General features: G+C 37.1%; 1 protein-coding gene across 2 annotated transcripts; it reads left to right on the top strand.

Annotated features, from left to right (window-relative positions):
• The first annotated feature begins 741 nt into the window (after positions 1-741).
• On the top strand, positions 742-12,215 carry Tnfsf18 (TNF superfamily member 18). 2 transcript variants are annotated; one of them, XM_013075312.3, is made up of 3 exons: positions 742-958; positions 7,113-7,143; positions 9,757-12,215. In XM_013075312.3, the coding sequence occupies exons 1-3, from the start codon at positions 779-781 to the stop codon at positions 10,101-10,103; spliced, it is 558 nt and encodes a 185-aa protein (XP_012930766.2). In that variant the 5' UTR covers positions 742-778; the 3' UTR covers positions 10,104-12,215. The 2 variants fall into 2 exon arrangements, with proteins under 2 accessions (XP_012930766.2, XP_012930765.2); XM_013075311.3 differs by having other exon boundaries at positions 744-958; positions 7,110-7,143; positions 9,757-11,572.
• The last annotated feature ends 503 nt before the right edge of the window (positions 12,216-12,718 follow it).

Below are 12,718 nucleotides of genomic sequence, written 5' to 3'. Positions count from 1 at the left end.
GATGAAGTTTTTTTTAAAACCATAGATTTGATTTGATTTTTCCAACTTTATTGTTGTTGGGGCTTTTTGTTTGGTTGGTTGTTTTTGAGACAGGGTCTCACTACATAGTTCAGGCTGGCCTTGAACTCACTATGTAGCCCAGGCTGGCCTTGAACTCAGGGCAATCTTTCTGGCTCAGCTGCTCGAATGCTGGGGTTATAGGTGTGTCCCACCATTCCTGGCTCCAACTTTATTGAGGTACACTTGACAAATAAAAATTGTATACAGATAAGGTATACAACATGATACTGTTAACTTCATTAACAGTATCTTTGAAACCGTGGGTCCCTGCTTCACTGGCTCTTCGACACTGCCTGACACATGCATAATTTCTGGAGTGCTATAAGGCTTAATTTCAAACTATTTCTTCATAGAAAAATAATTTTCTTGTTGCAAATAATTCAGAGTGCTTTCATAGATGAGCACTGGCCATCATATCTTCCCTGGGGCTCACTGTACACAAGTACTCCTTCTATTTTTAGGAAAGAATTTTTTTTCCTGCTGAACTTCCCTTGTATTGGTGGTTTTTTTCCCTCCTGTGTGTTTGTGTTGGCTTTATGCTTTCCATTCCTTTTGAAATTTGGCCTGGTGCCATGTGCGAGTCAGCACTTAGCCTAGAAGTATCCTTTTCCAACACTGTCAGAAGGAAAAACTCCACCTCCCACACCCACCACTAATTACCACATGCTTAAATACAAAACAGATACTGCATCCTTCACCCATCACTTGTGAGTATCTGATGTCAACCACTCTTACTCCTTCAGAGAAAATGAGTTTGAGCCACATGGAGACTGTGTCTCCACACCACTCAAGGTCTCAAGATGCACAGAGATCCTCCTGGAAGCCATGGCTGTGCTCAGCAATAGTTCTTTTGTTTTGCTTCTTCAGTACACTAATTCTTACTTTCTTCCCATTCAAGGTAAGGAGGTAACAGAACCTAAGGTTGTTATTTATTAAGATCTTTTACTTGTTAGTCTAATTATTATCACTGTTACTCAGGGTTGTTTGAGATAGTTGGAAGGAAGAAATCTGTGAGTACAAATAATGGAAATAGAATCTTATTCTTGTCATGACATGACTTTTGAAGCTATTTAAGTGTTTGGAGACAAAAGATATTGGAAAATGTAAAATACTAGCTGCAGAACTGAGCTAACTGGAGAAAATCACTTGATTAAATCCATCACTGGTCAGGTGTATCTCTAAGCAGGGAAATGGCACCGAACTAGGAGTAACAAGATCTGGATTTGGATTCCAAGTCTTCCAATAACCAGCTGTATAAGTCTGAGAAAGCTATTTAATCTTGCTGGTTTTCAGCATTTTCATCTGAAATGTGGTAGGGAATGGACTTGTTTATTGGAAGGTGCTTGCTAGCTCTGAAATACAGTGATTGATAATTTAGAGTGGTATAGAACATAACATGTAGGAATTCAAAAGTAGGCACAACGACTTTGGGCTAGAGTGATCTAGGAAGGCTTCATGGAGGAAGAAGAAAGCACAAGTCTATTTGGGAAGCCCTGGTGCTTATCAGGAATTTCCCACTGAACTGCAGTCCAAGTTATAGGCCTACAGAATGGGATTGTATACTGGGAATGTAGATAAAGTAGTTCTGTTGACTACATAGCACTAACCCAAAAGAAAACAAGAAACACATTATATAATTCAAGAGTTACTTCATTTCTGGGTCCAGCTGTAAACTCAGCACTGGGGAGAATAATGTGGGTGGTATATGCCCATGTAAGAAAGGGTTGGGATGTGACTGCAGAAACATTTTTCTAAGGGAATTGACCAAGGAAGATTTCAAATATATGGTTCTATCACTTAAGATACTGAAAAGCAAAAGAAAAGATGCAGGAGGAATTTGTGCACTGTGATACTAGTTTAGTTAGGGTAGGTATAATGTTGGCCAAATTTTTACATTAATTTGTATACCATAACTGTAACCAAGAATGTGAAACTGGGATTTCTAATCACAGCCCTGGTCTGTCAAGGGATATATCAAGCAGAAGTGTGAACTTTCTGGAGCAGTAAAATTTGAGCAGAAAGAAAGGAATGTTAGAATTTCTGAGCGATTAGTTTTGAAGAAGAAGGGTGAGAATAGCAATAACAAATTTCAAAGTGCTTTTTCCTTCTAAAAACATCTCAAGTTTCACGAGCCAGATGGCTCTGAAGAATGCATGTATCATTAGCTCCTCTATATGACTAGGTGAGGAGGATACCTGTTTGCTAGAATCAAACTTGGTTAACCCACATTTGGAGCTGTGATTCTGGATTCTCTTTCCTGAAAATCATGCAGCTTTTTAAGGACAGGTTCTGCCTCTGAAGACAGCCCAGAGTTTGTGTCAAATTTGGAGAAATATGAAAGGTATTTTGGTATTTTCTTGACAGGATGCTTGGGAGATTTGTTCCTGTGGGAAAGCCAGTGGCCTGGCTAACAATGCAATGATGTTAGCTCCTGTAGCCCACGTGCACTGACCTGCACTTCCCTTTCTCTGTTGGCCACAATCTTTGGAAAAAAGAATTGAGTGGTTGGCGGATGGTGATTCATTATGCAGTAGCCACTTCCACCTTCTCAAGATGCTCACAAACCTGGAAGTTTTGTTTCATTTTGTTCGCCACTCTAGTTTTTACTTACAAAGCCCTACTTTCTAGATGCTCTAGACATTAATTTAAAAAGTGTTAGATTGAAAGCATGGCTCCTTCTGGAACAACAAAAATTGCTTTGGAAAAAATGTTTTTTTCTCTCTATTCTATTGCTCCAGAAGACATTTAACTAAAAAAGACAGACTTTGGACTCAAGGAGTTTGGTCAGTTCCTAAGTGAGGATAAGCTTACAGAAGTTGTCCCTAAGAAGCTGAATGTTCAGGAAAGTCTGCTGCTTCAGTGAGATGAAGGATGCTTTCAAAAAGGGAAGTTTTACTTGCACTTAAAGAAAGAGAAAATTTTATTTCTAATGATGATCTGATTAGGGTTAAAGAAGGAATTATTAAATTTTGGCCATTTTGAGCCCAACTATAATATCAAAGTGAGGTTGCCAAAGTCTTAAACCAAAGTGAGGTTACAAGAACAAATATTCTTTGTAAACTAAACTAAACTGAACAAGCTGAAAGTCCAATATGCTTCTTTATAAGTGAATATTTATTCTTTCCAACTATCACCAGAATTATAAATAGCAACTTCTTTACTGAGTGGTAAAGTTGGAGTTGTGAATAAGACAGGCTGGTTTTGGACCTCAGCCTTGGCTTTTATCAGCTGCATAACTTGGGCTGATTATTAACTCCTTCTTATCCTCATTTCCTCATCTTCAAAATGAGCATCCTAATTCTTACAGAGTTGTCTTAAGGACTAATGATACAGTACAGTGCCTGACACACTAGACACTTGGTAGGCTTTAAGTAGATGGTAATAGTTAATATTGCTCCATTACTATTAATGATATTATAAGGAATATAAATTTAACATGACCTTTTAACAGTATGGATTTTCATTGCCCATCTATATTCCTTCTCAATCAATGATCATACTTCTTGGTCAAATTGATGATTTTTCAGATTTGCCCTTATGGCAATAATTACAAACATCATTGTTCTCAACAGACATTAAAGCAGCCTTTAATACCATATCTGGAATTTCTGGTTCTGGCAATTAATTTGTCTATGACCTTCAATCTCTCTGTACGCTCTTTATATCTGATAGAAACTGGCACAAGATCTATGACATATATTTTGGCATTCATATTTAAATTGTTACCTAATTGGTTCATGTATGTAATGATGTCTTTCAAAAAGATTTTAAATTTCTTGAGAAGCAACAATCACATTAAATTTTTCTTTCTTGCTTACAATGCTAGTACAGTGTTGGGATATAGGTTCAATTGTTCATTATAATTAGCATCATTATCAAAACAGTTAATATTTATCAAGCAGGTTCAGTCAGAATATCTGAGAAGGCCCTTTGCAAAAAGAATAATCTCATTAACATCCACAAGCTTCCATGAGAACTTTGTACTATTAATTACAGTCATTTTATAGACGAGAAATTGGGGGTAAGGGAGTACATTTAGGGCTGTGGAGTGCTTGTCTAACATCTGTAATGCCCTGGGTTTTATTCCCAGCCCAGGAAATAAAAGGAAAGTTCCCATTACATATGCCTATTGAGGATTGAACTAAAGTGAATTTCAACATCTAAGAACACCAAAATGAAAATGAAATAATTGCAAGAGCAAAAATTAATGACAGGGAATTCACTGATTTCTTGTCTTAAAATTGTGGTCTTCAGGCTTTTTTGACTGTTCCTCCTTATCAATAAAATGTTGTCATTATAATTTACAGTATATGCATGGTAATTATTATGTTTTATATGAGAGTACTAACACTGTACACTAACTCCATACTGTACATAAAATGAAAATTCCTAAGCATAAGCCAAATAATGTTAATGCACTTTTTTCAGTGTCAAGCTTTTTTGCTTTTAGCAAGATGTTTTATATTCTATAAAATATTAATGTGTAATACAAAGATACTAAAATAATTGAAATTTTTTAGTAATTTGATAAATGTGCTCATTTTATTATTAGTTTAACATTTTGTGATACAGCAATGTGAAGCTAATATGCTAAGTTAATTTACTTTGTTTTTTTTACTATAACTGAATAATTACTTCACAAAGAGATATAGGTCAAAATGATAGAATGAATCGTTTTATGTTTGTAAAATATAATGACACTTAATTTTGAATCCATTATCTGTTGATGTGAAGTTTTTAGCTAAAATAACATTGTCCCTCACGCTATGCCTTTCCCTCCTCATATAATGAAATTCCAGTCTGTAATTATAACCTCTCCCTTGCATACACTTCCTACTTACTTGCTTTTCTCTTCATTATACGCCAATGGCAAAATCCCAACCATGGAAAACTTCTAATGCTGATTAAATCCAACTGTTCCATGTTTCTGAAGAAACATGCAAGATCTTTTAAAAAAGTATTAACATTAAATTTATGACCTGAACTTCAAGTGGTACCTTCAGTGTTGCTCTGGTAGCAGCCTATATTTCCTCATCCCTTCATTCTCCTCCACTGGAACATTTCATACTTTCGGCTGCTCTTCAAACATTCAATTCTCTTTTTCAACTGATAACTTTGCCTTCAGGTTCCCAGAGAAAAATAGAAGCAGGGAGGAAAAAAAGATCCAAAGTCCCCATATCTCCCACTTGCCTGAGTCTGTGTCCACATACGTGTGCGTTCTCTCTTGCCTCTGTGTATGAACTGGCTATGCACCTACCCTAGAAGCCTGTGTAGTAAATCCTATCCTCTTCTATCTACTCAAGGATATTGCTCCTACTGTTCTCTCCCAGCTCTTACCTATCACTCCTCCCTCATTTCTTTGAAATATTCCCACTATTTCTCTTACATTAAAAAAAAAACACCCAAAGCCAAAACCAAAAAACAACCCCTTGGAGCTCTCATCCCAAACCAGGTTCCATTCAATTTTTCTACTTTTCCTAAAGCAAAACCCTTCCAGTTTCTCTTTTTCCCATTTACCCCCTAAATGCATTCTAATTATACTTCTGCCCTCATTATCACATCATAGAAACTACTTCTGTCAAGAACTCCAGTGACTATCATGTTGCTAAATCCACCAATAAATTTACTGTTCTTTCTTTTTTGATTGTTCAGCAGTATTTCACCCCAGCTGATCATTCCTCTTCGCAAAATAATTTCTGCCTTTGGTCTCCAAATACCACACTCTCCTAGCTCCTTTCAAACTCATTGGCTTTTCCTTCTTAGTTTCTTTTTTTAGTTTTTCCCCATTCACTGTCATCTAAACATTGCAGTACGCCAGTATTCATCTCTGCCTCCATTCCCTCACTTAATGGTCTCATATAATTTCATGACTTAAAGCAATAACCTGAAACTGGCTAAATTTGTATTGCAGATCTCCCTAAATTTCAGCCTCATGTATTTAACTGTGCATTTGACACCCTTACTTGGATATCTAATAAACATCACATTGTGTCTAAAACCAAACTCATCGTTCCCTTCTCAATTTATTCCTCTTAAATCTTGCCAGTTCAGTGACTTACAACTTTCTCTTTCTCATCACTCAAGCACACAATCTTGGGGTCATCTTTGTTGCTTCTAACTCTCTCACCCATAGTCATGTTGGGAACTGCACTAAGCCCTCTCGTCCAAATGCTTATCAGCATCTCCACTGCTTGCACCTTGGTCAGAGGCACCGTGTTCTCTTGCCTGGATGAATACAACAATCTTGTATTTTGTCTCACTGCTTTGCCATTGCCTCCTTTACTTTATTTCTAGCACAGCAGCCAGAGAAAAATCTTTAAAATATGCAAATCATTAAGTTTAAAAAGTCTTTTGGCCCAAAGAAAAAAATGAACTTAAAGTACAAACATTTTTTGTGGTTATGCTTTATCTTACTAAAAAGTGTTTCAGAGCTTTTAGTATTGAAATACTTGTATTTGTAAAATTAACCACAATTGATGGTATCATTTAACCATGTAAATTGTAGTGTGTTGCAGCAGTTTGAAACTCTCAGATTCATTTCTGAGAGTATCTGAGTTACTGTATATGACATGTGATTACCTGCATATTAAGTAAGGGTGGCTTTATCAACCTGAGTTGAAAATATTTATAGAGCTTGATTTCTTATTATTTTAAATAAAGACAAAACATAAATAGAAGCTCCATTGTTTTCTTCCCACATGTCAATAGATCATCTTGTGGGTCATTAGGGTGTGGTGACTGCTATTGATAGAAAATTTCCATAGCCAAGAGGGAGAAGACTAAGATCCAACATTTGTCCCGTGAGTAGAGGGTAGGTGGATGGAATGAGGATCTAGCTTTGTAAAAAGAACTGAAAGGACAGCTAGGTAATGAAAAGTAGTCAGCCACCTGCAAAGGGAAGCTGAAAGAGGAATACATGGTGGAGGGAATGTTTTCTTTTTTATAGCTATGGAAAGGTAGTTTGATTCAGGAATGTGAGGCTGTACATAAATCAATCAAGAGAGTGGTGACACTGGTACCATGCTGATCAAATTCTTTTTCTTCCACAGCAGACTGCTAAAGTGTCCTGTATGGCTAAGTTTGGTGAGTATCCTACCTTTCAGGTATTCTTCTTACTTTTCTTAGTTTCTGATATAAGAAGGAAGGTGCCAGTACTCTCAAGAAGGCCTATATTCACTCTTTTGCTCATTTTCAGCTACTATTTATAATTATTTATCATTTGCTGGGCAGCAGCCTAGGAGCTGAGGCTTTTGGAGGTGAACCAGAGCAAAAGCCAATTCCTTGAGGAAGCTCATGTCACACCACATCTCTGGGCAGGAAAAGCATATTACATTGAAAGGCTTGCAAACTGGAGATACAGGAATCAATTTCTGTGTTTCACCAAGAACAAGTTTCAAATTTCTACAATGTTTCTTAAAAGTATAGCTCACATATCACCAATGTACAGTAGAATATGTGAGGTGGGCAAGGAAAACAATATTGTTATTAGTAAATGTGTAGGAAGAGAAATGAGAGTTAGGAATGGCCACTTCCTCTGCTCTTTTCTCCTCTTCCTCTTCTCTTAGCTTCTGAGTCACTTTCCCTTATAGTCACTCAACATTTAAAAATACATTACAGTTTACAGCGACACCGAGTCTTAGAATATTTCTTACCATATATGCAATACTTCAAGTAAATACATTTTGATTGTTTATAGGTTTCTGGACAAACAAATACACATTTTCACTGAGAGCAGAACATTAGAATTAACTACTAACTCTTCAGCCAATGTGTTCCTATATAATTCAAATTGTTGGGTTTCCATGGCTTGTGGGGGATTAAGAAATTTCTTTTTATTTGTCCTTACCTTTGTATTTCATTTTTTTTCAGTGAAAGGAATGGAATTCATGGTATGCTTGTAGTTCCTCACTGATGTAGTAAAAATTGAGAACTTCAATTGATGAGTTGTCTTTAAGTGACCCCATCACTGAATTAAATAGGAGAAACATTGATAGTTTTTCCTGGTGACTTGCCTATTATATGTGAAGGAGGAAGCAATTTACTGAGTACTGAGCTTATTGGAGATATAGGGAGGCTTGTTTCTTGCTCTAGTGATTTCTCTTTCAGTCTCCTCAGAAACTACTTTCCAAGTTTTATATTAGTTATTTATATATGGATGAGAAGTTGAGTTGCAGTGTTACTTCTAAGGCTTTGCCCCCTACAACCAAAACTGTGGAGAATTAGAGAACAAGCCAGATAAATATTTTGGGTGGCAAAAACACACCTAGGGGCCCTGAAATCATACAGGTCTGCAAAAACCAATTAACATTAGGTAAATATTTAAATGTCATATGTACCTATGGAAATGTATGTCTAGGTCTTGACCCTTTGTGAAAGTATTAAATTAGGGATGCTTATATATATTAGTCAAACAATATCTATTTATAAACTCATGAATTGATCAGTATCTATTTTGGGAAGTTTGGATAATAATATCTGAAGTGAGTTCTGAATGACATATGCCTACAAACTGATAGAAAATCCATAATTTAGACACAAAGCACTTAATTCAGGAAGATGGATGTTATCATTCAATCCAAAATATTTGTTAGTATTGGGGTAGGAGAATCACTTGAACTAGTGAGCTAAATCAAATCCAGCCTGGACAACATAGTGAGCCTCTACCCCCATCTCAAGAAAGAAACAAACAATGTTATTGAGGACATGGGAGGTGCAAGAAATTTTGGGGTGCTTAAAATACAGCAATGAGCAAACTACAGATGTTATCTTAATTACTTTTCTCTCGTTGCTGAGACAAAAATACTTGACACCCAAGGTTAAAAGGGGAAAGGTTTATTTACCTCACATTTTGTAGAGGTTTCAGTCCATAGTTGGCTGGCTCCAAGGCAGGGTGGGGTGGTAGACAAGCAAGGAAGAGGAGAAAAAGTTCATGGTGGGCAGAAGATAACAAAGCAAGCAAGGGACTACCACCACCCTTTCTATCCCTTATATATTATCCAGGCTTACTTAGGGCGGGTAGAACTCACACCCTTAATCCAAGTGCCCTTGAGCCTAGCATTGCACCACAAATCAAATCAATCGCAGAGTCACATACTGAAGATCCAGCCACCTCTGAAAAAGCCCCACCTATGAGGGCATGAGGCTTTGGGGGACATCTACATATAAGCCATGACAGATGCTCTCAAAGATGTTATATTCAGCTAGATTTAGTATAGAAACTAATAACTTTATAATATGCTAAATGCTAACCCCTCCTATGAAGAAAACTAAAGTAAGGTAAAGGGAGTGACAGGGGAGCACTATTCCATATTGATTGATTAGAGAAGGTGTTACCCTGATACACAGCAAAAAAAGCATGGAAAAGCATTGATTGCCAACTATAGTTGTCACAATCCTAGTGTATAATTCCTCTCTCCCTTTTGCCCTTCCTCTTTCCACAAATATTAGTTGACAAAAGACACAGACCCATTTAACTAATTTTTCTATTCTCAATCCATCCCCTTAGCACTCTCCTAGCAAGAGACAAACTTAGAAATTGCAACCTGTCTAAAACAAGGATAGATGCTTAAAACATTAGAATTGTGGCTCAGAAAAATAGTATAAACCAGGCAAGTGGTAAAAGAATGTGCTACAATCAGGAAAAGGATGAAATAATAAATATGCTTTGCATTTTTCTCCCCTGTAAATTTCTTATAGGACCTCTACCCTCAAAATGGCAAATGACATCTCCTCAACCTCCTTGCATGAATAAGATGTCTGATTGGAAGCTGAAGATACTTCAAAATGGCTTGTACTTAACTTATGGCCAAGTGTCTTTTGATAGCACCTACGTGGGAGCAGCTCCTTTTGAAGTGTGGCTACGTAAAAACAAAAAACCTATACAAATTCTAACAAACAACTCTCAAATTCAGACTTTGGGAGGGATTTATGACTTGCATGCTGGAGACGCAATTGACTTGGCATTCAACAGCGAAGACCAGGTTCTGAAAAATAACACATACTGGGGGATTGTGTTAATGCCAAATGTTCAGTTCATCTTCTAAGGATTTGATTTGGTCTCTTCATTCTCTTCAGCATATGCAGAGGTGTTCAGGAAGAGTTGGAGGGGGGCAGATTGTCGATGCTTATTCTTTGTCTGGGTGTACATATCAGCACACACAGAACTCCTCTGCATGTGAGATTTTGCTTCATGCTTTCCAGAAAGAGAGTCAAAGAAAGGGGCAAAGGTTTTTGGTTACCTGAGGTTGGGTCTGTAGTGATACTTTAGTAATTCAAGATAAAATGAGTGGGAGTGGAAGAGGACAGAAAATCTTCAATGATTCTTTGTCTAAACTTTGAATCCCTGGGTGGAAAAAATGAATTTTTTTTATTTCCATGGGCACCTTATTTTGTTTGCAAAAGAATGGAGGGCAGTAGCCTGGCCTTATTCTTATTTTCTTAAGCTGCTTTACTTTATTTTTCCATACTCTCATCTTCCATCTTGAGACCCTCTTAATATAGTAAGACTGGTGAAGTGGCCACATAAGTGACAACAATTCCTTGCTTTAGGTGTTGTGCTTTTAGAACACAGAGAACACTTTGAGAACTATTAGTACAGAAGTGAAGAGAGAATGAAGTGGAATGTCCTGGGAAGTAGAATTTTCTGGGAATGTCCCCTGGTTTCATCATACTCAGGATGCAAGGTGTTTTATTAAACATTTGGTCAAAGGAATCATTCTGAACCTTCACCCATGGCTTCACTGTTTGTGTCTCTGAACATTGCCAATTGGTAAACGAAGTCACCACTAGTAATCATTGAATTTAAGCCCAGAAATTGGCATTACTATTGCTGTATTATGCTACTTATTGATTTCGTATGTTTAGCAGGCTTTCCTCAGTTTGCAAAATGCATTCATATATCACATGGCAACTTAACGAAGGGCGCAGGAATTTTTGGCAAAATTTTGGTAGTGAGAATATAGACACAGATGGAATAGATAGGTATCTTGCCTTAGTGAGTAAATGGGCTTTCTGCTGTTATATATTCACATTATCTCAGCTTTACAATTGGTATTTAGGCTATCATGTTATGCATCTATAAAATTTAGCTAGTTCAACTTGCAAGAGATGCATTCTCCTTTAGCCCAAGGTGGGTGAAGTGAAGACATAACTGATCTTTCCTTTACCGGCAATCTTACTTTCCCTGCTCTGCCTGGAGCAGGGAATTCCAGGGTGTTGATCAGAACTCGCTCCAACCACATCCCCTTCCTCACATTGAAGAGCCAACCTCAATTAAATGTGCCAACCTCTAAAAATAATAAATAACACTTAATTCAAATTTTTGGCTCAGTTAAATTAGGCATTTGTATGTTCTTGTTGAAAGGTCTATAATACTACATTTGCAATTGTAATATTACAATCAATTTAAAATATTTATGGACAATGGGGAAAGTCATATTATGTTAACTAATATAATTATAAAGCTAACTTAAAATGTTTGTATTGTGTACAATAAAAACTGCTTGGGTCATGATAAGCTATTTCTTCTACTATTAAAATCTGCTAAGTAGCTGTAGACCAAAGGCTTGGATACAAAGACTTTTGTATTTGCATATCTTCTCACGAAATTAAATTGTGTCACATATATTTATAGAAACTTGGTAGAATTAAGTTTTGTTGTATTATAAGCAGCAGTATGCTGGAGCGGGCCAGAACTGATTCATATAATCCAACTGTTAAATTTTCAGAAATTTTGCACTCTGGTTATTACATACAGTCATCACTGATCTTGACTGTGGTGGGAGTATTTACAGTGTGAGAATTGGAATAAACATGACAAAGACTACAAATTAGGGCTTTTCTTTTGGACAGCTGGTTTATAAACACTGTTTATAAAACTCTCCTGCTATTTCGATGCCTCTCTGATCCTGACTCATTCCTGTGACAATAAAGATAGGCTAAGAGAGAGAGTGAAATTATTACACCCACAGTCCAAACCCAGCATAGCAATGGCTTCTCAGGGCAAGCAGAGGTTTTTGCACTGCAGGTAGAGGGATGGCTAACAGCAAAGGATATCAACATTTTCTTGGTGTTATAATTTCAGCCCTTGTTTACAATGTGTGCTTCATTTCCTTGTCTGTATTTTTAAACTATAATAAAAACGTGTTAGTAATTGGACTGCAAGTGATTCATCCTTAGGTTTCAGACTAGACTTAGTGATGTAGAGAAGACAGGTACAGCGGAGAAAGCCTTGACTATAAAAACACTTCTTGGCTGGTGTTAGGCACAAATGAGAGCTGGGCGCAGTTAGCTTTTGGCCACAGCTCCCCTCATTTCTCATGAATTAGACAGTTCCTGACTTCCACCCACTTCAGTTATTCCACCCTACCGATTCTTAACATCAAAGTCATCACTGACTTGGACTATTTTTTGCCTTCTGTTCTGCCTCCTCAGAGCTGACCAGGCATGGCACAATGCTGTGGATTAAACATCTGAAGAGGGCAGTTAACTTGTAACTGAGAGAGTCTTGGGTGCTTGATGGCGCAGACTCCTTAGATGAAGCATACATGTACATTGTGGAGATGAAATTCCTGCCTTCTTGTTCTATTCCAATGAACCAATTTTGCTTAGGGGAACGGCATTTTTTAATAGAGAGGAGAAGTAAAAATATGATGGACTG

This window comes from Heterocephalus glaber, unplaced genomic scaffold (genome assembly GCF_053883595.1).
Source record: "Heterocephalus glaber isolate CG9 unplaced genomic scaffold, H.glaber_assembly_v1.0 deba00001600, whole genome shotgun sequence".
Lineage (NCBI taxonomy): Eukaryota > Metazoa > Chordata > Mammalia > Rodentia > Bathyergidae > Heterocephalus > Heterocephalus glaber.
The sequence above is the reverse complement of the archived record's forward strand: the minus strand, read 5'-3'. Positions and strand labels throughout refer to the sequence as shown.